General features: G+C 38.9%; 1 protein-coding gene and 1 long non-coding RNA gene across 2 annotated transcripts; both read left to right on the forward strand.

The window, feature by feature from the left end:
• Positions 1 to 20237: 20237 nt before the first annotated feature.
• Positions 20238 to 21860, forward strand: LOC116201561. Its single transcript, XR_004155895.1, has 2 exons — positions 20238 to 20749; positions 21515 to 21860. It is a non-coding gene; the product is annotated as an uncharacterized LOC116201561 (long non-coding RNA).
• A 1268-nt stretch (positions 21861 to 23128) lies between these two features.
• LOC116201562 (isoflavone 2'-hydroxylase-like) lies at positions 23129 to 26992 on the forward strand. The gene is made up of 3 exons (XM_031532825.1): positions 23129 to 23968; positions 24062 to 24285; positions 26068 to 26992. The coding sequence occupies exons 1-3, from the start codon at positions 23302 to 23304 to the stop codon at positions 26692 to 26694; spliced, it is 1518 nt and encodes a 505-aa protein (XP_031388685.1). The 5' UTR covers positions 23129 to 23301; the 3' UTR covers positions 26695 to 26992.
• The last annotated feature ends 470 nt before the right edge of the window (positions 26993 to 27462 follow it).

The raw sequence follows: 27462 nt of genomic DNA on the forward strand, positions 1-27462 counted from the left end.
TTATTAGGGACGGCATTAGTCTACACATGCCTTCCGTTACCTCATTTAACAGGTGGGCCAAATTGATAGACGAAATCATTTTTCAAAGACCAAGTAGTTGATAAAAATTTTTCAGGGACCAAAGTGTTGGCTCGCTAATCTTTCAAAGACCAAAGGAATAGTAAACTCAAATCTATAGCAAAAGAACATCTCCTAACATAAGCAATAATTAATTTGTTCGAATTTAACAGTGACTGTGGTAACAATTTTTTGGTTATCTATAGGTTTCCTTTTATTGAAAAATTAAATTGCATGGATGGAGACTTGAACCAAAGACCTCAATCTCCTTGAGAGCCATGTGCCTAACTGCTAGTTCCACGGGGCTAACGGAAGCGTAAAAAGGAACAGAAATTCAAAATTTCTTACCCGTGAAACTAATTCCAAGACCTACTAGAAGAGTAAGAGTAAATAAAAGCGTACCTGGAATATTTAAAGTTGTCGACCGAGCGTCCCACGCGTGACGCCTCTACTGGTATCCACACCGACTTTGTCGACGAGTTTTCGAGATCGGCGGTGCTAGCGACCAACACTCGAAAGAAACACCCCGATGCGACACCCGAAATTTATTAGACTAGTAGGATTAATTCAAATTGAACAATTCAACTTGAATTTCCTTACACTTATACACGTACACCCATATACATGTATATATATCTCTTATATCTAAACATGCATGCTGCCCCTTTTATAAGCAATATGGGGAAGACAAATTCAAAGCCCCACCGATGTGGGATTAAGGAGAATCAAGGCTCCAAGTGACATGTGTAAGTCTAGGTGACATCATTTAATTAGTCCATGTGTATAGCTAAGTGTTATCATACAATTGGCCCATGTTTCTTTCTATAATTGGCTCCAAGTGGTTCCATAAAAATAACCACTTAGCACACCATTAAATCTAATAAATCGGGTCTAATTAATCGGCAAATTTAATCTCATTAAATATCCGATTAATCGGTCGCACCATAAATCATCTAATCTTTATTAGACAATTTTGTTGTTTCAAAATATCTGGTCAAGTTAGTCGTAGTGTGTGACCCTGTAGGTTCCCAATTACGTTGATAGTAATATCGAAATCTCTATTTTAATATTACAAACAGTGAGCGGCATCTAGCAATGCATCACTGTTACTCAAGTAATCGGAAAGTCAATTTCTCGACGAACCTCGTGACCTATATTACCGTGTAATATAATCCATTGTCCTCTATATCTCTATTGAGCCCAAGGCATGGTCGATGACATCCTTGTATGGCTTAATATCTCTCTTTCTTGATTTACCGGGTAAGTCTATCAGAGCAAATGAGCTCGATATCATTATATCGACTCATTTGGGTATGCATACACTTTTAGACTTAACCACCAAGTGGCCGTGAGATATCGCTCCCGTTTCGTAGGAGGGACAAATCCTATCTTGGTCACTCACATTCTTTTCCATGCTTTGTGGCATACCCAATAACTATCTTTATAACCAACCAGTTACGGTGGCGTTTGACAGTATCAAAATATACGACATTACACGTAGGAATCCATGGTGACCTCAAGTCAAAGGACCATTACACTATAGTCACTTTGAGATATGCTAATGACAGTCACGTAACAACCCATGTAGCAATCTCATGGCGGGTCAGTCCAATACACATTACTCTTAATGTATACATGTGGTGTGATTTGATATCTCCATATCCATGACCTATGAGATTTGGTCATCAATCAACACTCACACTAGTCTAACCGTATTACCGTTGTCCTAATTAACGATAATACTTTGACTATGGACATTTAGGAATAATGTTCAGTAATTATAGGATCTCACAATCAAGTCACACTTGATGCCTATTGAACCTACTATTCCAAGGACATTATTGTGTAAAATCATATTTAGCGCAATCTACACAATAACAGATATGCCTCGTTTTATACTGAAATAGATATCATATTACAAAACTGATTATAGATTGCCTCTAGGGCATACACCAATTCCCAACAATCTCCCACTTGCACTAGAGCCAATCTGGCACATGTCTTATGCCAATAGATCTAGTGTGAGCCTCGTGCTTGCGCTGCACAAGAGGCTTCGTAAGTGGATCTGCGAGATTCTCATCTGTTGGTATTCTGCATATCTTCACATCTCCTCTGTCGATGATCTCGCGAATGAGATGGAAGCGCCTGAGTATATGTTTGGATCGCTGGTGAGACCTGGGTTCCTTAGCTTGCGCAATGGCTCCATTGTTGTCACAATAGAGATCCACTGGGTCTGCGATGCTAGGAACCACAACAAGTTCTGTCACGAACTTCTTGATCCAACCGGCCTCTTTTGCAGCATTAGAGGCAGCAATATACTCGGCCTCTGTGGTAGAATCGGCTACTGTCTCCTGTTTGGAACTCTTCCAACTCACAGCACCTCCATTCAGGCAGAACACATACCCTGACTGCGATCTACTGTCGTCCTTATCGGTCTGGAAGCTAGCATCGGTGTAACCTCTTACAACGAGCTCTTCTTCGCCTCCATATACCAAAAACATCTCCTTAGTCCTTCGTAAGTACTTAAGGATGTTCTTTACTGCAATCCAGTGTCTTTCACCTGGATCTGATTGGTATCGACTCGTCATACTCAAAGCATACGAGACATCTGATCGAGTGCATAACATAGCATACATGATGGATCCAATAGCTGACGCATATGGAATCCTATTCATGCGGTCCCTCTCCTCTCGAGTAGAAGGACTCTGAGCCTTCGAAAGGCTTATGCCATGTAACATAGGCAGCGACCCTTTCTTAGAATCATGCATGCTAAAACGCCGAAGCACTTTATCTATGTATGCACTCTGACTTAGGCCAAGCAGTCTCCTGGATCTATCTCTATAGATCTTGATACCTAGCACATAGGTAGCTTCGCCTAAGTCCTTCATAGAGAAACACCTTCCCAACCAAGTCTTCACAGACTGTAAGGAAGGAATGTCATTTCCGATCAGAAGTATGTCGTCTACATACAACACCAAGAAGATCACTACGCTCCCACTAACCTTCTTGTAAACACAGGGTTCATCTTCATCCTTAATGAAACCAAACTCTTTGATTGCATCATCAAAACGAAGATTCCAGCTCCTGGAAGCTTGCTTCAGCCCATAAATAGACCGTTGTAGCTTACAAACCTTTCCGGCGCTATGTGGATCGACAAAACCCTCAGGTTGTGTCATATACACATCCTCGAGGAGCTTCCCGTTCAGGAAAGCAGTTTTGACATCCATTTGCCAGATCTCATAATCATAATAAGCTGCAATTGCAAGCAAGATCCTTATGGATTTAAGCATAGCCACCGGGGAAAAAGTTTCGTCATAGTTAACACCATGAACTTGTTTGAAACCTTTTGCCACAAGTCGGCCCTTAAAGGTAATCACATTACCGTCCATATCAGTCTTCTTCTTGAAGACCCACTTACACCCAATGGGTTTTGCCCATTCAGGTGGATCAACCAAAGTCCATACTTGGTTAGTGTACATGGACTCCATCTCAGATCTCATGGCCTCCAGCCATTTCTCAGAGTCAGGGCCTATTACGGCTTCCGCATAGGTTGTAGGCTCATCATTATCTATGAGCAATACGTCATTGTCTTGAGTCACGAGAAATCCATATCTCTCGGGCTCATGACGTATCCTACTAGACCAACGAGGCTCCCGTGTCACCTGTGTAGAAGATTGTGCCACAACAACTTGTGGTACTTGTTCTGCAACATCGCCCGTTGATTGGTCAATGTCATTTTGTGGTAGAACTTCCCCAAGTTCTAATTTCCTCCCACTAGTTCCTTTGAAGAGAAACTCTTTCTCAAGGAATACCGCAGTTCGAGCGACAAACACTTTGCCCTCGATGGGATTATAGAAATAGTATCCTCGAGTTTCCTTAGGATACCCCACAAAGTAACATTTGTCCGATTTAGGGCCAAGCTTATCCGAAGACAATCTCTTCACATAAGCTTCGCAACCCCATATTTTTAGAAAAGACATCTTGGGACGCTTCCCATACCACATCTCATATGGTGTCCTTTCAACTGATTTCGACGGAGCATTGTTTAATATGAGAGCAGCTGTCTGTAGAGCATATCCCCAGGAGTCAGGTAAGTTTGCATGACTCATCAAAGATCGAACCATATCTAATAAAGTTCGATTCCTCCTCTCAGCTACACCATTCCACTGTGGTGTTCCAGGTGGAGTCAGTTGAGATAAAATCCCACACTGTTTAAGATAGTCAGCAAACTCATAGCTCAAATATTCACCTCCTCGATCTGATCGAAGAACTTTAATGCTCTTACCCAACTGATTCTCCACTTCATTCTTAAATTCTTTGAACTTTTCAAAGGATTCAGATTTGTGTTTCATCAAATACACATATCCAAATCTACTGAAATCATCAGTAAATGTAATGAAGTAGAGATACCCACCTCTAGCAAGCTTGTTCACTGGTCCACATACATCAGTATGTATGAGAGCCAGATGATCACTAGCTCGCTCACCTTTTCCGGTAAAAGGGGCCTTAGTCATTTTCCCCATTAAGCAAGGTTCGCATGTCTCGATCGATTCTAAATCAAACGAGTCCAGTAATCCATCCTTATGGAGTCTAGAGATGCGATTCTCGCTAATATGGCCTAAACGACAATGCCAGAGGTAAGTCGGGTTCGAATCATTAGATTTGAGCCGTTTGGTTTCCACATTATAAATAGGCGTATCTAGATCAAGAACATACAGACCATTACTTAAATGTGCACTGCCATAATATACATCATTCATGTACATAGAACAACACTTGTTCTTGATAGTGAAACAAAATCCCTTCTTGTCCAAACAAGAAACAGATATTATGTTTCTACTAATAGCAGGTACATAATAACAGTCGTTAAGATCTAATACTAGCCCAGTAGGCAAAACTAAGTGATAAGTCCCTACAGTTAATGTAGCAACTCTTGCTCCATTTCCAACTCGTAGGTCCACCTCGCCCTTTGCCAACGATCTACTGTTCTTTAGGTCCTGCATATTTCCACAAATATGAGCACCACACCCGGTATCTAATACCCAAGATGTAGAAGTAGTAGATACATTGATCTCTATAACATGGATACCTGAAGTAGAAGTCTCACTTCCCTTCTTCTTCTTCAACTCCTCTAGGTATACCTTACAATTCCGCTTCCAATGTCCAGTGTTGCCACAATGGAAGCAGTAATCATTCTTTGCCACCTTGGCTTTAGGCTTCAACGCACCCAAGTCATACTTGGATGCACCTTTAGCCCTCTGGCCTTTACTCTTGCCCTTGCCCTTTCTTTTGGTCCCCTGGACCATTAGAACAGACGTCCCCTTACTGATATCATGCTCAGCTGTTCTCAACATGTTAAGCAGTTCAGGCAATGGTTTATTGTAGTCATTCATATTATAGCTCATGATGAACTGACTATAACTGCTGGGCAGCGACTGTAGGACTAAATCTGTGGCCAACTCTTGACCCAGAGGAAATCCCAGTCTTCCCAGAGTCTCGACGTACCCAATCATCTTGAGTACATGAAGACCCACCGGGCTACCCTCAGTCAACCTTGCCTGAAAAAGTGCTTTAGAGATCTCGAATCTCTCATGTCGGGCCTGCTCTTGATAGAGCTGCCTGAGATGCACGATCATATCGTACGCCTTCATGTTCTCATGTTGCTTCTGAAGCTCCGAGTCCATGGTGACTAACATGAGACATCCGACGTTTACGGCATCATCATGATGCTTACTATAAGCATCTTTCTCAGCTTGGGGGGCATCGTCAGGTGGTGGCGCAAGAAGAGGTTGCTCTAAGACATATAGTTTCTTTTCTTGGGTGAGAACAATTCTCAAGTTTCGATACCAACCAAGGAAATTATTCCCTGACAGTTTGTCCTTATCAAGGACGGATCGCAAACAGAAAGTACTAGAAGTGCTCCCTGCCATGGTAACTACCATAGAAATATACAAAATAAGTATTATGACACATCAATATTTAATGAGGACTTTATAAATATTGCTCCCACTATTTATATCAAATCAATGACCCTCAACATTGATTCAGAGAATATCATTCTCATAGTAGCTCAAGATCCATATCTCACCAAGCTCTGAGTCAGCGAGGGCTGATTCACCCAGAACTGGCTATTTAGGTAGGGAACTCACTTTCCCAATTGCATCACATGCAACTCTTGATTAGTTGAGTGAATAATTCCTTATTCAAATCTATCTTATAGATCGATGCCCAACTACATGTTGGGAATTGGTGTATGCCCTAGATGCAATCTATCATCAGTTCTGTAATATGACATGTATTTCATTATATTACGAGGCATATCTGTTATTGTGTAAATTGCGCTAAATATGATTTTACACAATAATGTCCTTGGAATAGTAGGTTCAATAGGCATCAAGTGTGACTTGATTGTGAGATCCTATAATTACTGAACATTATTCCTAAATGTCCATAGTCAAAGTATTATCGTTAATTAGGACAACGATAATACGGTTAGATTAGTGTAAGTGTTGATTGATGATCAAATCTCATAGGTCATGGATATGGAGATATCAAATCACACCACATGTATACATTAAGAGTAATGTGTATAGGACTGATCCGCCATGAGATTGCTACATGGGTTGTTACGTGACTGTCATTAGCATATCTCAAAGTGAATATAGTGTAATGGTCCTTTGACTTGAGGTCACCATAGATTCCTACATGTAATGTCATATACTTTGATACTGTCAAACGCCACTGTAACAGGATGGTTATAAAGACAGTTATTGGGTATACCACAGAGCATGGAGAGGAATGTGAGTGATCAAGATAGGATTTGTCCCTCCTACGAAACGGGAGCGATATCTCACGGCCACTTGGTGGTTAAGTCTAAAAGTGTATGCATACCCAAATGAGTCGATATAATGATATCGAGCTCATTTGTTCTGATAGACTTACCCGGTAAACCAAGAAAAAGAGATATTGAGCCATACAAGGATGTCATCGACCATGCCTTGGGCTCAATAGAGATATAGAGGACAAAGGGATTATATTACACGGTAATGGAGGTCACAAGGTTCGTCGAGAAATTGACTTTCCGATTACTTGAGTAACAGTGATGCATTGCTAGATGCCACTCACTGTTTGTAATATTGAAATAGAGATTTTGATATTACTGTCAACGTAATTGGGAACCTACAGGGTCACACACTACGACTAAATTGACGAGATATTTTGAAACAATAAAATCATCTAATAAAGATTAGATGATTTATGGTGCGACTAATTAATCGGATATTTAATGAGATTAAATTTGTCGATTAATTAGACTCGATTTATTAGATTAAATGGACCAAATTGATGCAAGATTAATACGGTGACACATGGGCCATACATATGTCTACATTTATACATACACATGGGCTAATTAAATGATGCCATTTACCTAGACACATGGGCCATACATATGTCTACATTTATACATACACATGGGCTAATTAAATGATGCCATTTACCTAGACACATGTCATGTAGGGAGCCCATGTAATTCTAATCCCACATCGGTGGGATTTGAATTTTCTTCCCTTCCTGTTTGTTATATAAAGGGTACAGAATATATATATATATATATAGATGAGATATATATGTATGCATGTGTTTGTGTACGTTTACATACACAAATATATAAGATATACATGTATGTATATAAATGGGCATAATTGAGTTGAATTGTTCAACTCATTAGGTCCAATTAAGTCTAATAAATTTCGAGAGTCGCACCAGTGTTTCTTTCGAGTGTTGGTCGCTAGCACCGCCGATCTCGAAGACTCGTCGACAAAGTCGGTGTGGATTCCAGTAGAGGCGTCACGCGTGGGACGCTCGGTCGACAACTTTAAATATTCCAGGTACGTTTTTATTTACTCTTATTCTTCTAGTAGGTCTTGGAATTAGTTTCACGGGTAGGAAATTTTGAATTTCTGTTCCTTTTTCGCTTCCGTTGCGCCCCGTGGAACTAGTAATTGGTATCAAAGCCTAGCTAGTTAGAATCTGAGTAGATAATAGCATAAAATATGATTTTATGCTTGGTACTCGTGTGATTATGTTTGATATTTGCGGTGCATGACTGTTAGACATGGACAATGTCCTAGTTGTGTTAGTATAATAGTTATACGTGTGGACTATTATGTAATAGTTACATAATAGTGTATAGTGAGATCGATTAAATGTTAATCAAATCCCTCAAAATATTAAGTCCATATCCTTCCACCGTGTAACGCTCGTCAAGACCAAGATCGATGAGTGTGTAGACCTTGCCTTCGCAGGATGCCCTTATCTATCCTAGTAAGACGTTGTGTTTACCAGTGGGTCGGACTTAACTGAGCAAGCCTAATAGGATTAGGAGTTCAGAGGCATGTAGTTGGGCATCGATCTATAAGATAGATTTGAATAAGGAGTTATTCACCCAACTAATCAAGAGTTGCATGTGATGCAATTGGGAAAGTGAGTTCCCTACCTAAATAGCCAGTTCTGGGTGAATCAGCCCTCGCTGACTCAGAGCTTGGTGAGATATGGATCTTGAGCTACTATGAGAATGATATTCTCTGAATCAATGTTGAGGGTCATTGATTTGATATAAATAGTGGGAGCAATATTTATAAAGTCCTCATTAAATATTGTTGTGTCATAATACTTATTTTGTATATTTCTATGGTAGTTACCATGGCAGGGAGCACTTCTAGTACTTTCTGTTTGCGATCCGTCCTTGATAAGGACAAACTGTCAGGGAATAATTTCCTTGGTTGGTATCGAAACTTGAGAATTGTTCTCACCCAAGAAAAGAAGCTATATGTCTTAGAGCAACCTCTTCTTGCGCCACCGCCTGACGATGCCCCCCAAGCTGAGAAAGATGCTTATAGTAAGCATCATGATGATGCCGTAAACGTCGGATGTCTCATGTTAGTCACCATGGACTCGGAGCTTCAGAAGCAACACGAGAACATGAAGGCGTACGATATGATCGTGCATCTCAGGCAGCTCTATCAAGAGCAGGCTCGACATGAGAGATTCGAGATCTCTAAAGCACTTTTTCAGGCAAGGTTGATTGAGGGTAGCCCGGTGGGTCTTCATGTACTCAAGATGATTGGGTACGTTGAGACTCTGGGAAGACTGGGATTTCCTCTTGGTCAAGAGTTGGCCACAGATTTAGTCCTACAGTCGCTGCCCAGCAGTTATAGTCAGTTCATTATGAGCTATAATATGAATGACTACAATAAACCATTGCCTGAACTGCTTAGCATGTTGAGAACAGCTGAGCATGATATCAGCAAGGGGACGTCCGTTCTAATGGTCCAAGGGACCAAAAGAAAGGGCAAGAGCAAGAGTAAAGGCAAGAAGGCTAAAGGTGCATCCAATTTTGACTTGGGTGCGTTGAAGCCTAAAGCCAAGGTGGCGAAGAATGATTACTGCTTCCATTGTGGCAACACTGGACATTGGAAGCGGAATTGTAAGATATACCTGGAAGAGTTGAAGAAGAAGAAGGGAAGTGAGACTTCCACTTCAGGTATCCATGTTATAGAGATTAATGTATCTACTACTTCTACATCTTGGGTATTAGATACCGGATGTGGTGCTCATATTTGTGGAAATATGCAGGACCTAAAGGACAGTAGATCGTTGACAAAGGGCGAGGTGGACCTACGAGTTGGAAATGGAGCAAGAGTTGCTACATTAACTGTAGGGACTTATCACCTAGTTTTGCCTACTGGGCTTGTATTAGATCTTAACGACTGTTATTATGTACCTGCTATTAGTAGAAACATAATATCTGTTTCTTGTTTGGACAAGAAGGGATTTTGTTTCACTATAAAGAACAAGTGTTGTTCTATGTACATGAATGATGTATATTATGGCAGTGCACATTTAAGTAATGGTCTGTATGTTCTTGATCTAGATACGCCTATTTATAATGTGGAAACCAAACGGCTCAAATCTAATGATTCGAACCCGACTTACCTCTGGCATTGTCGTTTAGGCCATATTAGCGAGAATCGCATCTCTAGACTCCATAAGGATGGATTACTGGACTCGTTTGATTTAGAATCGATCGAGACATGCGAACCTTGCTTAATGGGGAAAATGACTAAGGCCCCTTTTACCGGAAAAGGTGAGCGAGCTAGTGATCTTTTGGCTCTCATACATACCGATGTATGTGGACCAGTGAACAAGCTTGCTAGAGGTGGGTATCTCTACTTTATTACATTTACTGATGATTTTAGTAGATTTGGATATGTGTTTTTGATGAAACACAAATCTGAATCCTTTGAAAAGTTCAAAGAATTTAAGAATGAAGTGGAGAATCAGTTGGGTAAGAGCATTAAAGTTCTTCGATCAGATCGAGGAGGTGAATATTTGAGCTATGAGTTCGCTGACTATCTTAAACAGTGTGGGATTTTATCTCAACTGACTCCACCTGGAACACCACAATGGAATGGTGTAGCTGAGAGGAGGAATCGAACTTTATTAGATATGGTTCGATCTTTGATGAGTCATGCAAACTTACCTGACTCCTTCTGGGGATATGCTCTACAGACAGCTGCTCTCATATTAAACAATGCTCCGTCGAAATCAGTTGAAAGGACACCATATGAGATGTGGTATGGGAAACGTCCCAAGATGTCTTTTCTAAAGATATGGGGTTGCGAAGCTTATGTGAAGAGATTGTCTTCGGATAAGCTTGGCCCTAAATCGGACAAATGTTACTTCGTGGGGTATCCTAAGGAAACTCGAGGATACTATTTCTATAATCCCATCGAGGGCAAAGTGTTTGTCGCTCGAACTGCGGTATTCCTTGAGAAAGAGTTTCTCTTCAAAGGAACTAGTGGGAGGAAATTAGAACTTGGGGAAGTTCTACCACAAAATGACATTGACCAATCGACGGGCAATGTTGCAGAACAAGTATCACAAGTTGTTGTGGCACAATCTTCTACACAGGTGACACAGGAGCCTCGTAGGTCTAGTAGGATACGTCATGAGCCCGAGAGATATGGATTTCTCGTGACTCAAGACAATGACGTATTGCTCATAGATAATGATGAGCCTACAACCTATGTGGAAGCCGTAATAGGCCCAGACTCTGAGAAATGGCTGGAGGCCATGAGATCTGAGATGGAGTCCATGTACACTAACCAAGTATGGACTTTGGTTGATCCACCTGAAGGGGCAAAACCCATTGGGTGTAAGTGGGTCTTCAAGAAGAAGACTGACATGGACGGTAATGTGATTACCTTTAAGGGCCGACTTGTGGCAAAAGGTTTCAGACAAGTTCATGGTGTTGACTATGACGAAACCTTTTCCCCGGTAGCTATGCTTAAATCCATCAGGATCTTACTTGCAATTGCAGCTTATTATGATTATGAGATCTGGCAAATGGATGTCAAAACTGCTTTCCTGAACGGGAAGCTCCTCGAGGATGTGTTTATGACACAACCTGAGGGTTTTGTCGATCCACATTGTGCCGGAAAGGTTTGTAAGCTACAACGGTCTATTTATGGACTGAAGCAAGCTTCTAGGAGCTGGAATCTTCGTTTTGATGATGCAATCAAAGAGTTTGGCTTCATCAAGAATGAAGATGAACCCTGTGTTTACAAGAAGGTTAGTGGGAGCATAGTAATCTTCCTGGTGTTATATGTAGATGACATACTTCTGATCGGGAATGACATTCCTTCCTTACAGTCTGTGAAGACTTGGTTGGGAAGGTGTTTCTCTATGAAGGACTTAGGCGAAGCTACCTACGTGCTAGGTATCAGGATCTATAGAGATAGATCCAGGAGACTGCTTGGCTTAAGTCAGAGTGCATACATAGATAAAGTGCTTCGGCGATTTAGCATGCAGGATTCTAAGAAAGGGTCGCTGCCTATGTTACATGGCATAAGCCTTTCGAAGGCTCAGTGTCCTTCTACTCGAGAGGAGAGGGACCGCATGAATAGGATTCCATATGCGTCAGCTATTGGATCCATCATGTATGCTATGTTATGCACTCGATCAGATGTCTCGTATGCTTTGAGTATGACGAGTCGATACCAATCAGATCCAGGTGAAAGACACTGGATTGCAGTAAAGAACATCCTTAAGTACTTACGAAGGACTAAGGAGATGTTTTTGGTATATGGAGGCGAAGAAGAGCTCGTTGTAAGAGGTTACACCGATGCTAGCTTCCAGACCGATAAGGACGACAGTAGATCGCAGTCAGGGTATGTGTTCTGCCTGAATGGAGGTGCTGTGAGTTGGAAGAGTTCCAAACAGGAGACAGTAGCCGACTCTACCACAGAGGCCGAGTATATTGCTGCCTCTAACGCTGCAAAAGAGGCCGTTTGGATTAAGAAGTTCATAAAAGAACTTGCTGTGGTTCCTAGCATCGTAGACCCAGTGGATCTCTATTGTGACAACAATGGAGCCATTGCGCAAGCTAAGGAACCCAGGTCTCACCAACGATCCAAACATATACTCAGGCGCTTCCATCTCATTCGCGAGATCATCGACAGAGGAGATGTGAAGATATGCAGAATACCAACAGATGAGAATCTCGCAGATCCACTTACGAAGCCTCTTGTGCAGCGCAAGCACGAGGCTCACACTAGATCTATTGGCATTAGACAGATGCCAGATTGGCTCTAGTGCAAGTGGGAGATTGTTGGGAATTGGTGTATGCCCTAGATGCAATCTATCATCAGTTCTGTAATATGACATGTATTTCATTATATTACGAGGCATATCTGTTATTGTGTAAATTGCGCTAAATATGATTTTACACAATAATGTCCTTGGAATAGTAGGTTCAATAGGCATCAAGTGTGACTTGATTGTGAGATCCTATAATTACTGAACATTATTCCTAAATGTCCATAGTCAAAGTATTATCGTTAATTAGGACAACGATAATACGGTTAGATTAGTGTAAGTGTTGATTGATGATCAAATCTCATAGGTCATGGATATGGAGATATCAAATCACACCACATGTATACATTAAGAGTAATGTGTATAGGACTGATCCGCCATGAGATTGCTACATGGGTTGTTACGTGACTGTCATTAGCATATCTCAAAGTGACTATAGTGTAATGGTCCTTTGACTTGAGGTCACCATAGATTCCTACATGTAATGTCATATACTTTGATACTGTCAAACGCCACTGTAACAGGATGGTTATAAAGACAGTTATTGGGTATACCACAGAGCATGGAGAGGAATGTGAGTGATCAAGATAGGATTTGTCCCTCCTACGAAACGGGAGCGATATCTCACGGCCACTTGGTGGTTAAGTCTAAAAGTGTATGCATACCCAAATGAGTCGATATAATGATATCGAGCTCATTTGTTCTGATAGACTTACCCGGTAAACCAAGAAAAAGAGATATTGAGCCATACAAGGATGTCATCGACCATGCCTTGGGCTCAATAGAGATATAGAGGACAAAGGGATTATATTACACGGTAATGGAGGTCACAAGGTTCGTCGAGAAATTGACTTTCCGATTACTTGAGTAACAGTGATGCATTGCTAGATGCCACTCACTGTTTGTAATATTGAAATAGAGATTTTGATATTACTGTCAACGTAATTGGGAACCTACAGGGTCACACACTACGACTAAATTGACGAGATATTTTGAAACAATAAAATCATCTAATAAAGATTAGATGATTTATGGTGCGACTAATTAATCGGATATTTAATGAGATTAAATTTGTCGATTAATTAGACTCGATTTATTAGATTAAATGGACCAAATTGATGCAAGATTAATACGGTGACACATGGGCCATACATATGTCTACATTTATACATACACATGGGCTAATTAAATGATGCCATTTACCTAGACACATGGGCCATACATATGTCTACATTTATACATACACATGGGCTAATTAAATGATGCCATTTACCTAGACACATGTCATGTAGGGAGCCCATGTAATTCTAATCCCACATCGGTGGGATTTGAATTTTCTTCCCTTCCTGTTTGTTATATAAAGGGTACAGAATATATATATATATATATAGATGAGATATATATGTATGCATGTGTTTGTGTACGTTTACATACACAAATATATAAGATATACATGTATGTATATAAATGGGCATAATTGAGTTGAATTGTTCAACTCATTAGGTCCAATTAAGTCTAATAAATTTCGAGAGTCGCACCAGTATTTCTTTCGAGTGTTGGTCGCTAGCACCGCCGATCTCGAAGACTCGTCGACAAAGTCGGTGTGGATTCCAGTAGAGGCGTCACGCGTGGGACGCTCGGTCGACAACTTTAAATATTCCAGGTACGTTTTTATTTACTCTTATTCTTCTAGTAGGTCTTGGAATTAGTTTCACGGGTAGGAAATTTTGAATTTCTGTTCCTTTTTCGCTTCCGTTGCGCCCCGTGGAACTAGCACTACATGCCTCTGAACTCCTAATCCTATTAGGCTTGCTCAGTTAAGTCCGACCCACTGGTAAACACAACGTCTTACTAGGATAGATAAGGGCATCCTGCGAAGGCAAGGTCTACACACTCATCGATCTTGGTCTTGACGAGCGTTACACGGTGGAAGGATATGGACTTAATATTTTGAGGGATTTGATTAACATTTAATCGATCTCACCATACACTATTATGTAACAATTACATAATAGTCCAAACGCAAAACTATTATACTAACACAACTAGGACATAGTCCATGTCTAACAGTCATGCACCGCAAATATCAAACATAATCATACCAGTACCAAGCATAAAATCATATTTTATGCTATTATCTACTCAGATTCTAACTAGCTAGGCTTTGATACCAATTGCTAGTTCCACGGGGCTAACGGAAGCGTAAAAAGGAACAGAAATTCAAAATTTCTTACCCGTGAAACTAATTCCAAGACCTACTAGAAGAGTAAGAGTAAATAAAAGCGTACCTGGAATATTTAAAGTTGTCGACCGAGCGTCCCACGCGTGACGCCTCTACTGGTATCCACACCGACTTTGTCGACGAGTTTTCGAGATCGGCGGTGCTAGCGACCGACACTCGAAAGAAACACCCCGATACGACACCCGAAATTTATTAGACTAGTAGGATTAATTCAAATTGAACAATTCAACTTGAATTTCCTTACACTTATACACGTACACCCATATACATGTATATATATCTCTTATATCTAAACATGCATGCTGCCCCTTTTATAAGCAATATGGGGAAGACAAATTCAAAGCCCCACCGATGTGGGATTAAGGAGAATCAAGGCTCCAAGTGACATGTGTAAGTCTAGGTGACATCATTTAATTAGTCCATGTGTATAGCTAAGTGTTATCATACAATTGGCCCATGTTTCTTTCTATAATTGGCTCCAAGTGGTTCCATAAAAATAACCACTTAGCACACCATTAAATCTAATAAATCGGGTCTAATTAATCGGCAAATTTAATCTCATTAAATATCCGATTAATCGGTCGCACCATAAATCATCTAATCTTTATTAGACAATTTTGTTGTTTCAAAATATCTCGTCAAGTTAGTCGTAGTGTGTGACCCTGTAGGTTCCCAATTACGTTGATAGTAATATCGAAATCTCTATTTTAATATTACAAACAGTGAGCGGCATCTAGCAATGCATCACTGTTACTCAAGTAATCGGAAAGTCAATTTCTCGACGAACCTCGTGACCTATATTACCGTGTAATATAATCCATTGTCCTCTATATCTCTATTGAGCCCAAGGCATGGTCGATGACATCCTTGTATGGCTTAATATCTCTCTTTCTTGATTTACCGGGTAAGTCTATCAGAGCAAATGAGCTCGATATCATTATATCGACTCATTTGGGTATGCATACACTTTTAGACTTAACCACCAAGTGGCCGTGAGATATCGCTCCCGTTTCGTAGGAGGGACAAATCCTATCTTGGTCACTCACATTCTTTTCCATGCTTTGTGGCATACCCAATAACTATCTTTATAACCAACCAGTTACGGTGGCGTTTGACAGTATCAAAATATACGACATTACACGTAGGAATCCATGGTGACCTCAAGTCAAAGGACCATTACACTATAGTCACTTTGAGATATGCTAATGACAGTCACGTAACAACCCATGTAGCAATCTCATGGCGGGTCAGTCCAATACACATTACTCTTAATGTATACATGTGGTGTGATTTGATATCTCCATATCCATGACCTATGAGATTTGGTCATCAATCAACACTCACACTAGTCTAACCGTATTACCGTTGTCCTAATTAACGATAATACTTTGACTATGGACATTTAGGAATAATGTTCAGTAATTATAGGATCTCACAATCAAGTCACACTTGATGCCTATTGAACCTACTATTCCAAGGACATTATTGTGTAAAATCATATTTAGCGCAATCTACACAATAACAGATATGCCTCGTTTTATAATGAAATAGATATCATATTACAAAACTGATTATAGATTGCCTCTAAGGCATACACCAATTCCCAACACTAACCTCTTAGCCATTAGGCACTAGCCATATTTGTTTCCATTTGATCTTTCTTTATCTCTTTAAGCATAACAAAGGAAGAAACTATTTCAATAAAAAAAAATTCTTTCATTCATTATTTCAATTATTTGAATTATTATATTTAATATATTATAGTCTTTCTTAATTTTATATGTATTATTTATTATTTAATTAGACGTGCAGTCCGACCCATCGAACCCCCGGTTGGACTCATAAACTCATGAATCCATACCTTGACCGATCCAGCGTCCAGTTTGGTTTTAATTACACTGGTTTTAAGTCAATGTTATATATCCTTGGAATCAAAATGCTAAAAATTACCTTAGACAGATCGACTTTCTTTAACTATATTAAACTTATTTGTATTCGTTATCCTTGTACATATACTTTATCCTCTTCTTCGATATTTTCCTAGCTCCACAGATTTTCAATTGGAGAAGGCAATAGAGTAAATTCACGTCGATGGGATCAATGATGAATTCATTAACAATAATGAAATGCTTGAAGATGATGCGGTGAATGACGATACTTACTTTTGACTCCAGGTGAAGTAGTCCAAACTCAGTAAAGTCATTTAATGCAATGGAGTTTCACTCCCTAAAAGAGTCCTAGAAGAGTTACAATAACGACTCAAAATTTATGGTTTGGTGCAAGGAAAAAAAAATCATAAATCAAGGACAACGAACAAGTATATCGGTGTTCCAGGAGTCTGTTTGTTCTACAGAAGAATACGTGCTTCAAAGCATTTGAGAATGGACGTAGTGTTATACAATGTCACGAGATGAGACAAGAGAATGATGTGTAACGATGCTAATAATTTCCCTAAAAGATGGAAGACTGGTGGTCACTAAGTATAAGAACATAATAATACTTTGAAGAGTTAAATGCACTTTACCTCAACCTATGAGATGAGTTTGGATTTGCTCTACAACCTTCAAATTTTTGTGGAGTACCCCCGACCTTACTAGAAAATATACAATGTGCCCTCTCAATCAAATTCCGACCAAAATTCCGGTCAAAAGAGAAAGAAAGTGTGTTGCTTTTTGAATTAAAACCGCTTGTGAATGTAATGTCATACGTTGTTCATGTATGAGAGTCCTCTTGTTCGTATTAACGCCTGTACAAAATTACTTGTCTTCACAGTTGAGTTCTTGGGCTTCGACAGCTATATTCTTCCCTATGCGAATGCAAGTGGTGAAGTTATACTCAGAGGGCTAAATTATGCACCAGTTGGTATTGGAATTCTAGATGAAACTGGCCCAAGATATGAGTAATTATATTCATGCATGTCTTACTAAGATGTATAAACGGACATCCTTTTTTTCAAATTAAAATTGTGTACGTAGTACCATAGTGGACACTAACGTGATCGTCACATTCATATATGTATTAACGAGAAGTTAATCGAGAACGAATGAACGAACAAAAAAAGTAAAATAGAAAAACATGAATCCTAGATAAGTTCTAGGGAGTTAAAAGCATAAGAATGATCTTAACACAAAATTTTCTACACGATTTCTACGTACTGATTCTGGATAAGTCGGCTAAAAGCATAACGAACTATATCAAACCCAAAAAATTTAAATTACAAACATGAACACGAATTCATTTGTTTAAGTTAATTTAAACAATCATTAAACAATCGCAAGTGGTTTTAATCCGAAAACAACGCACTTTCTTTCCTCTTTTGGCCGGAACTTTGATCAGAATTTGGTTGAGTGGCCGGCGCATTGCTTAGTTTTGGGTAAAGTCGGGGGATATTATGCAATTGAAGGTTGGTGGACAAATCCAAACTCACCTTATAGATTAGAGGCAAAGTGCATTTAACTCTACTTTAATTATCTCCGAGAAGTGATTAGTTTTATAAAGTTGCATAATGACCAGACAAAAGTTTAGAAAAATCTCATTGACATTAACGAAATTAAAGATATACAATGAATTATTTTTGTCAGACCATATATAATTTAATTACTAAGAAAAATTATATTAAAATAAAGAATAAGAAAGTGTATCTATAAGAAAGATTTTGTGACTTGTATTCCCCCTCCTTTTGCCACCGCCGAGCAATAACCCACTTATCGGGTCTTTTCCACTTTATTTCATGAAGCCTGAAGAATATTGCATAAAAGGAGAAGCAACGTATAAATAATTTCGTGTGTTTTCTCCATATTGTTTCCGTAGATTGTAATTGTTAAAAAAAGTCAATATACTATTTAAGGTAATTTTAAAAATTTTAATTACAAAGGTAAAATTGACTTGAAAACTAACGGTTTTAGTTCTTGGGATTGAAAAGGATAGGTAAGTTGCTGATAGAAAAACTGTTTTCGCGGACGGTACACAATATAAAATTCATATGAATTCAGTTTGTCACGTCATCACATTCATTAAAATTGTCAAGTTTCTTACTCAATTGACACCGATTGATTTAATTGATACAATTAGTTCTTTTTTTTCCAGTCATAAGAGAGGCACATTGACATAGTACATGAATAAAAAATAAAACGAAATAAATGGACATGTAAGTCCCACCAACGAGGATCGAACTGCGAACCTCTTAATCCAAATCGGCATCTTGTACTACTGCATGAAAAACACTCCTTCACCAAAATGGTGGATTGATTTAACATTTTATCTTATACTATTATTTAAGCAAGAGTTCGATGCTGTAGCTACCCTTTTATATTTAGAATGGGGTTGAAAAGTCGAGTAGACCCCTTATGCTTGATAAAATTTATGATACAATTTATAGTAAAAGAAATGAGTTGAAAGATATTATTGTCCACTTAATATTATTCACCTTCTCTGTTTCCTTTTACATGTCAATCTCTCCTTATTTACTCTTTTCTCTCTCAACCTCCTAATTCCATTTTGAATAGTATTATTTTTGTTAATTTTCAAATTCTATCTCTAATTCTTACTTTTTATTTTTCTTATTTTTGTTAATTGTTTTTCTTCCTATTTCAAATTAATCCATACATTAGCATATTGAACAGAATCGTTATAATTGAGGTGCATTACATGCGTCTTAGAACGTGCTATAAAATGGGTAAATTTCTAGCAATAATATATGCTTGCTGGCTAAGGCATATACCTGAGTTCTCTTTTCTTGTATCAGGGGCTGACATTCTTGAATCTTTACTCTACAAAGCTCAAATCTTAAGATAAGTCCGTTGACTTGTTCTATGTATATATGTATATTTTCCTATTTGGGTTCACATCTTAATCATGTGTAAAATGTTCTTGTAAAGAGGTTGATGTGCGGCTGGTTTCCAAACTTTTTTACAAGTCAACATATTTCTTCTAGAAATAGAATTACTTACCCTAAAAACAAATTCTTTTTTTTTTTAAATTTTTTTGCTAGACCACACCTTCACGTTTAAATTGTGGTTGGATTGTATTATTCCAAATTGCGTGAGATGAATGAAAGGGTTTCACAAATAAATTAAAAAATGAAAAAAAAAAAAGCGAACTAATGGAAACGGAATAACAAAGATTCCAGATGTGATATTGGCCCGTTTGATTGGGCGAAACCCAATTCTATTCCGGCCCAATTCCGACTGGATTCTAAGCCCGCGATCCTCGGCTCTTATTTGGGTTGGGATTCGAATTCTGAGGGAACCATTATTCCTCTCAAGCCCGGATTAGCAATCCCCCTCCCAGCCAGCCCAGATTTCAAATTCGGATCTCATCAGGATTGGGCCCGAGGATGAGATATAGCTCTTGCTTCCCTCCGCCACCGCCGCTGCCGCCACCGGTTGACCTCTGATTATGGAACTTCGATCGACCTCTCCGGGCTGGTCTCGGCACGTCGAGGCCGGATCTGGCCTCGTCTTGGCCATATCTAGCCGGGAACAGTGAGATATGGGCGTCGGGGAGGGTCGCGGAAACCCTAGCAAGCGAGCGAAAGAGAGCGAGAGAGCCGACGACTCTGGGCAGCTCGAGATCCTCCGTCCCAAGGAGCCAGAGCTAATCAATCATGGAGAGATCGCTAACTGAAGCCTGAATCGTTAGTCTCTCTGACGTCAACTTTGCCTTCTGCCGCTGATGTTCTTCACCTGTGATGTTGGCTCTTGCAGACTTTCAAGCGAAGAAATGGAGGCCGCAACAAGCACGGTCGCAGCCACGTCAAGTTCATCCGCTACTCCAACTGCGGGAAATGCGGTAATCCCTTTTCTTAGCTTCTCATCGGGGCATCTGGTCATCGCTCCCGAGCCACGGTTCGACCCAATCCAGTCATCGCGACCCCTAGGTTGGGCTCGGGAGTGCATGCCGAACCAAGAAGATGAACCCTCGTTAGCCCTCGTGGCTACAAAGCCATGGGATCACAGCTGCTCTGCCGCTGTTTGGCTCTAACTTTTTTTTTTTTTAATTTTAAAAAATTGGGGGTATTTATGTCCTTTGCTTACAAACGTCAAAACAATCGAATATAAAATTTCAATTCTCAATTTGTTAATCCGTTCAACCAATTCAAATAAAATTTTATTCTTCTTAATTTCATTACAGCAAACTAAACGCGGCATAATTCTCGCTTTTATCTTATTCCTGGCGGAGTATTGAGACAACCATATGCTCTCGAACGTTAAAAATTTCGAGTATAATATTCGTATTATATTGACGTGACCCGGGCAGACGGTGACATAGAAAGCATGCTACGGCAGGGCAACATGAGAGAGGCCTTTCTTTGGGTAATCGGACGACCACATGGGCAATCGCCCCTTAGGATGCGCGACCATGACCAAAGATGGAGGACATGGCCCCCCGGACAAGCGTTGCCCTCGATCTTGACAACATCCTAATAAATACAACTTCGACCATACACCCAATCTGTCACACCAATCCCGACACACTGTAGGAGCCGAGGAAAACGCACGTCCCTTGCTAAAACACCCCCCCACTCGTGACCAGAATGTTAACCTCTTTGTGCAGGGTCTAGCTGGAAAGGAGCAAAAGAGTCTTCAACCGAGAAGTTTCTCTTGTTAATAACATTGTTAGTGGTACAGTTGATAATATTAGATTGAGACCTCAGAGTTCGGGGGGACTTAAATTTTATTTTTCTTTGTTGGTTTTGATAGTACTCTCTTGGATGAGTGGCGAGGTACTATTATTCATACGTTGCGCAAAAATTGTAAGAAATATATTGCCAAAAGCTGAGAGGGAGGAGAGCACAACCACGAAGTTAAACCCACACAGTAATAGAGAGAGTATATCTTACAATGGGCGTTGGAGAGTATCCTATCCTGCAATAATATAAGAGCCATCTCCATTTTCGATATATTGTCTCCTGATTTGATATTTTACTTATTGTCCTTTTAATAAGTAGTAAAACTTCATTAATATCAAATGTCAAAATATATAATATAATATATATACCAACAAAGGTTGGTTCAAGCGATTCAATTTTTGTTTCTCTTAATTAAGATTTTGGGTTCAAATCTTGTAAATGAAAAAAAATATTGATTATAAGAGTTTTACCCCTTAAAAGATTGACCCAACTCAATTGGATTAATCGAAACTCACTAGATTCAAGTCTAGTGAAAGAAAAAAGTTCTTGATTGGGAGAGCTTTACCCCCTTAGAAGGCCTACTCGACTAGATTTGATTAGTCAAAGTTTACTAAGTTTTCGGATATCATGGTTCACACTGAAAAAAATATCAAAATATATAGGTTATTCCTAACCCAAGTAACTCTCTATTTATAGACACAATCTAAATTTTGTTTTTGTTCCTTTATTTTTGCATCTAATATAATAATTAAAAATTAAATTTTTTTTTATACCTTACTAATTCTTTCAATGAACCATAGACGTCTTCGTCGAACTTGTCAAGTAATTAATAACATTTATGCAAATCACTTGTAATTAATTCAGCATGTCGATTTCAATTTATGTCAGCACCTTAGGCTTGCCCTATACATATATATATATATATATATATATATATATATATATATATCTATATAACATCTTCAAACTAGCACATTTTTTTAATTAAATGATGGACAAATCTAGCACTTGAAATAATAAGTGGATCATTTTACTTCTATTTTGCCCATACTTTATCCCTAATCGAACTACTTGTAGACTAAGTACGCCATGGATGGTCATTGGTCAAACATCAATTGGTTTGGGGTATCGGCGTTAGTTCTTTTTAAATAAGATCTCAAGTTCATGTCTTATAAACTAAAATATATATATATACACGTTTGTGAGAGCATCACTCCGTAGTGGACCGACCCGCTTGAATTTGAATTAGTTAGAGTGCGTTTGGATTGAGAGTTGAGTTTTGGTTTTAATTGGTTTGTAATGATTGTATTGTTGAATTATGAAAAAAAGTGTGAAAAAGTAATAAATAATTGAGAGAAAATAATGATTAAGTAATGACTGTATTGTTGAATTGTGAAAAAGTAATGAATAGTTGAGAGAATTTAATATTAAAAATTGAATTGAATGGTTAAAAATATTTAAAAAATAAAAAAAAGTAATGATTGTGATGTTGAATTGAAGATAAGTAGAGTTGAGTTGAGTTGAACATTGTTCCCAAAATAAACACACCCTTAGAGTCGCTTGAATTTCCAAATAATAGAAGAAGTAGACGATGGGGAAAAGAAAGAAAAAGTATGCCCTGGATTCAACCAGGATAATTCTAGATATAAACCCAATCCGATGTCCAGTAGCAGCAACATGGTGATCATACTTAACCAAGGCAAACACGGCCATGGAACAAAACCTTCTTTCCATTCTCCTTTGCATTCTCCTTCTGTTCCTTGTCGCCAAGCTATTGCTTCGATCAAGATCATCAAAGAAGTTTCCTCCTAGCCCTCCTTCTCTTCCTTTCATAGGCCATCTCCACCACTTGAAGAAGCCCCTCCATAGAACTTTCCTCAATCTCTCTCAAAGATATGGACCAATCATGTCCTTGCGGCTCGGGTCGCGCCCAGTTGTCATCGTCTCATCCTTGTCGGCCGCCGAGGAGTGCTTCACCAAAAACGATACCGTACTTGCAAACCGTGCAAAGCTCCTGACAGGCAAACACCTTGCCTACAACTGCACGACCATCCCCACCTCTTCCTACGGTGACCACTGGAGGAACCTGAGACGCATCGGGGCGATCGAGATCTTCTCATCGCATCGCCTCAACATCTTCTCGGAGCTAAGGAAGGATGAGATCAATAGGCTCCTATGGAAATTGTCACGTAACGCTGCTGGTGATTTTTCCACAGTGGAGGTGCGGTCTCTATTCGTGGATTTAACATTCAATGTCATGATGAGGATGATAGCCGGGAAGAGGTACTACGGGGAGGATGCACCTGACGTCGAAGAAGCAAGGCAGTTCCGGGAAATGATAAGAGAGCTTACTAAGTATGCATCGACATCGTATCCAGGTGATTAGTAAGTCAAGATAGATGGTCCTATAATACTCGATGCGATTAATCTGCAGCAGGGAACAGTTCTTCCCATCTTTTGTATTTGTGCAGGTGATTTCTTGCCTATATTGAGATGGATCGATTACCAGGGGTACCAGAAAAGGTTGGTAAGGCTTGGAGAGAAGGCTGATAAGTTCTTGCAAGGCTTGGTCGATGAAAGTCGAACAAGGAAATCTTCCTTCGGAAATACAAACTCCATGATTGATCATTTGCTCTCCTTGCAAGAGTCAGAACCGGAGTGCTATAGTGATCAAATGATCAAAGGACTTATACAGGTACGAAAATCAATTGCCGTATGCCTAATTACACTCCGGACTTTTTCCTTGTGTTTGTAGCTCTTGGCGGTGAAGCAATTAATAATAATAATAATAATAATAATAATTCCAAAATTTATTACAATATACGCTCCATATCTACCGAAAAGAAAAGACATATGCTCCATTTAAGATCTTTTCTTTTCTTTTTTTTTCTTTTGCCAGGATTAATCGTTAATTTGATATATGTATCTGACCCATTTGATTGATGAAACTAGCTATCTTAGTGAGTGGTTAAAATTAGACGCTGCCTAGTTATCTAATAATATAGTATAGAGCATCTCGATTAATTCTAAAGTAATTTTTTTCCTGTCAAGTTAATTTTAGTTTACTTAATTCATTCTTTGGTTTTAACACTATTAGTGATGAATAAGACTAACTCAATTTTTTTAGTGAGTAATTCATTTTTTAATAACTCTATGTATAATAAATCTGAGCAAAGACTAACTCAATTTTTTATGGTCATGATTATCCTAGTACTTAGACCAAATGAAAGAAGTTTATATTGTTTATGTTATCTTAAATGGGTAGCTAGAAGCTATATTGTCCCTCATTAAAGGAGGAAAACAGGTCACTTCACCTACTACCTTTGAATTAGCACATTGTTTTGGTGAAACTTTTTGTGAACAGTATCATCTATCTACGGTTCCTTCAGCATGAACAAATAAATTCAAGTAATGCCCAAACAAATTATAAACGAGTGTGACGGATTACTTAGGGTTCATTTGACAATACAAAATTTTTTAACTTTACTTCACTTAACTCCACAATATAATTATTACTTTTTCATTTTTCTTTAATTTTTAATACAAAATTCTCTCAACTATTCATTATTTTTTTTTCTATATTTCAACAACACAATCATTACTATCTCTTAATTATTCATTAATTTTTCACATTTTTTTTCATAATTCAACAACACAATCATTACAAATCATAAAAATAAAACCTCAATTCTATTCAACTCTAAAATCTAACACCCCCAACCCATCCAAACAACCAAACCCCCAACCCAAAAAAAAAACCGAGAGTGTGATGGATTTCTTCATTAATATTGATTTTTCTTTAGTCAATTATGAGGCCTAAGATTAAATTCTCATTTGGACAGGACTTGCTCATTCGAACAGGACTAATAAGACTCATACGCCTTGTTACCTTTCTAATAATAATAATAATAACAATAACAACAATAATAATATTAATATTAATATTAATAATCACAAAAAAAGAAAGAAAGAGTCTGCTATAAATGCAACTACTTTGGACACAATCATGAGTTACCTTCAGTCCTTAATTATTTGAAAGGAACCATTTTCAAGACATTTTCCACGTGTTTTGCAACTAAGTCAAACCAGACAACAACTATTTCTGGATCTTATCCTTACCATTATTTTCTTTTGACTTAATATGAGAATTATGTACATATTCTCTCATCATATAATTAATAGATTTTAAATTCGATTTTTATGATAAAATTACTGGTGCTTTTTATCAGTATTAGATTATGAATTTTATTTCTTTATAATAGATTTAGGGATCTCACTTGTGATCGAAAAAAAAAATTATGCACCAAAAAAGGAGTTTGCAATGCTCTCATACCTCTTTATGTCCCCTTTCTCCATCATCTTTACGTTGTTGAGCCTCGTTTATAAAAAAAAAAAAAATAGTAATAATAATGAAGAGAGTTATGCGTTATGAATTTAGTGGTCATCATGTACTCAAATTATTGCTATTAACTTGCAGACTCTTTTACTTGCCGGAACTGATACATCATCAGTTACTCTAGAGTGGGTGTTGGCGAATGTGATCAAGTTCCCGGGTGTGTTGAAAAAGGCTAGGGCAGAGATCGACTCGCAAGTCGGCCAGGATCGCCTGATCGATGAGACAGATCTCCCTGAACTTCACTACCTCCAGTGTATCATCTATGAGACGTTGCGGTTGTACACTCCAGTTCCTCTCCTGCTTCCGCACCTCTCGTCAGAGGATTGTACGTTAGGAGGGTACCACGTGCCCGCTCACACCATAGTAATGGTCAATGCATGGGCTATACACCGAGATCCCAAACAGTGGCAAGAGCCCACGAGCTTCGTGCCCGAGAGGTTCGAAGGCATAGGAAATGATGACAGGCATAAGCTGATATTGCCGTTTGGGATGGGAAGGAGAGCTTGCCCTGGCGCTCCGTTGGCCCATCGTCTGATAGGTCTGACTATGGGAGTGTTGATTCAGTGCTTTGACTGGGACACCGAAGAAGAACTCGACATGATGGAGAATGGCGGTCTCACCATGCCGAAAGCGGAGCCACTTAGAGCAATGTGCAAAGCACGTCACGTGATGAGAAAAATCGTCAATGAATCTTCCACTACTTCCTAGTACTTGATCATCCTATCTCGATCTTGTAAAATAAACGTATCACTCCTATAGTTATGATCATCAAAAAAGATAAATTTGGAAAGAGAGAGAGAGAGCGAGAGCGAGAGCGAGAGCGAGAGAGAGAGAGAGTTGATGTGGTGGTTAAAAGAGGTGGGGACAAGTTTGTTTCTCAAATGAACTTAGATAAATCTTGTTGAATAGTACGTCTGCTTATTCGTGCTCACAATTTTCATTTAACTACGTACCTTGTACATATAATTTGGTCCTTGATGGCCGAACCTATGAAGCATTCTCATCCCACCAAGTGAGATGTCTCGATCGTTTCTAACGAGTATATCATGTGGCACTGTATTAATAGACACTTTAAAAAAACCATTTAAAAAAAATATTTCTCTCAATCGCTTATTTATTTATTTATTATTTATTTTTCTGGTTGGAATCGCATCTTCGTTCTTTCAACTACAGCATTAATTGTCATTATCTTGCAAAACTCTTTTACAGAAGAACAGACTTTTTCAATACCTCTCGCAAACCTGGATAGTCGGAGGATTTGGATCGAGGAAGACATGATCTTTTGGAAGATGAATAGGAATACAAATTTTCCGAATTAAGGGGCGAGGGGATTCATCACAAATTGAAAAACAATATTATGTATTTTTATGCATAGAGAGTAAATATGTTAGAGGGCACGGTCTCTCAACCCCTCAGCGGACCCATCCCCTGCTTGTAAAATGCTTCTCTTAACATTTTTTTTTTCAACTGTGAACT

This window comes from Punica granatum, chromosome 3 (assembly GCF_007655135.1).
Source record: "Punica granatum isolate Tunisia-2019 chromosome 3, ASM765513v2, whole genome shotgun sequence".
In the NCBI taxonomy this organism is placed as follows: domain Eukaryota; kingdom Viridiplantae; phylum Streptophyta; class Magnoliopsida; order Myrtales; family Lythraceae; genus Punica; species Punica granatum.

Excerpts from the sequence above, each read along its gene's own strand:
- LOC116201562 (XM_031532825.1), top strand. The coding sequence starts at position 23,302 with ATGGAACAAAACCTTCTTTCCATTCTCCTTTGCATTCTCCTTCTGTTC. Across the intron at positions 23,969-24,061 it reads TGCATCGACATCGTATCCAG|GTGATTTCTTGCCTATATTG; the intron begins GTGATTAGTAAG and ends GTATTTGTGCAG. Across the intron at positions 24,286-26,067 it reads TGATCAAAGGACTTATACAG|ACTCTTTTACTTGCCGGAAC; the intron begins GTACGAAAATCA and ends ATTAACTTGCAG.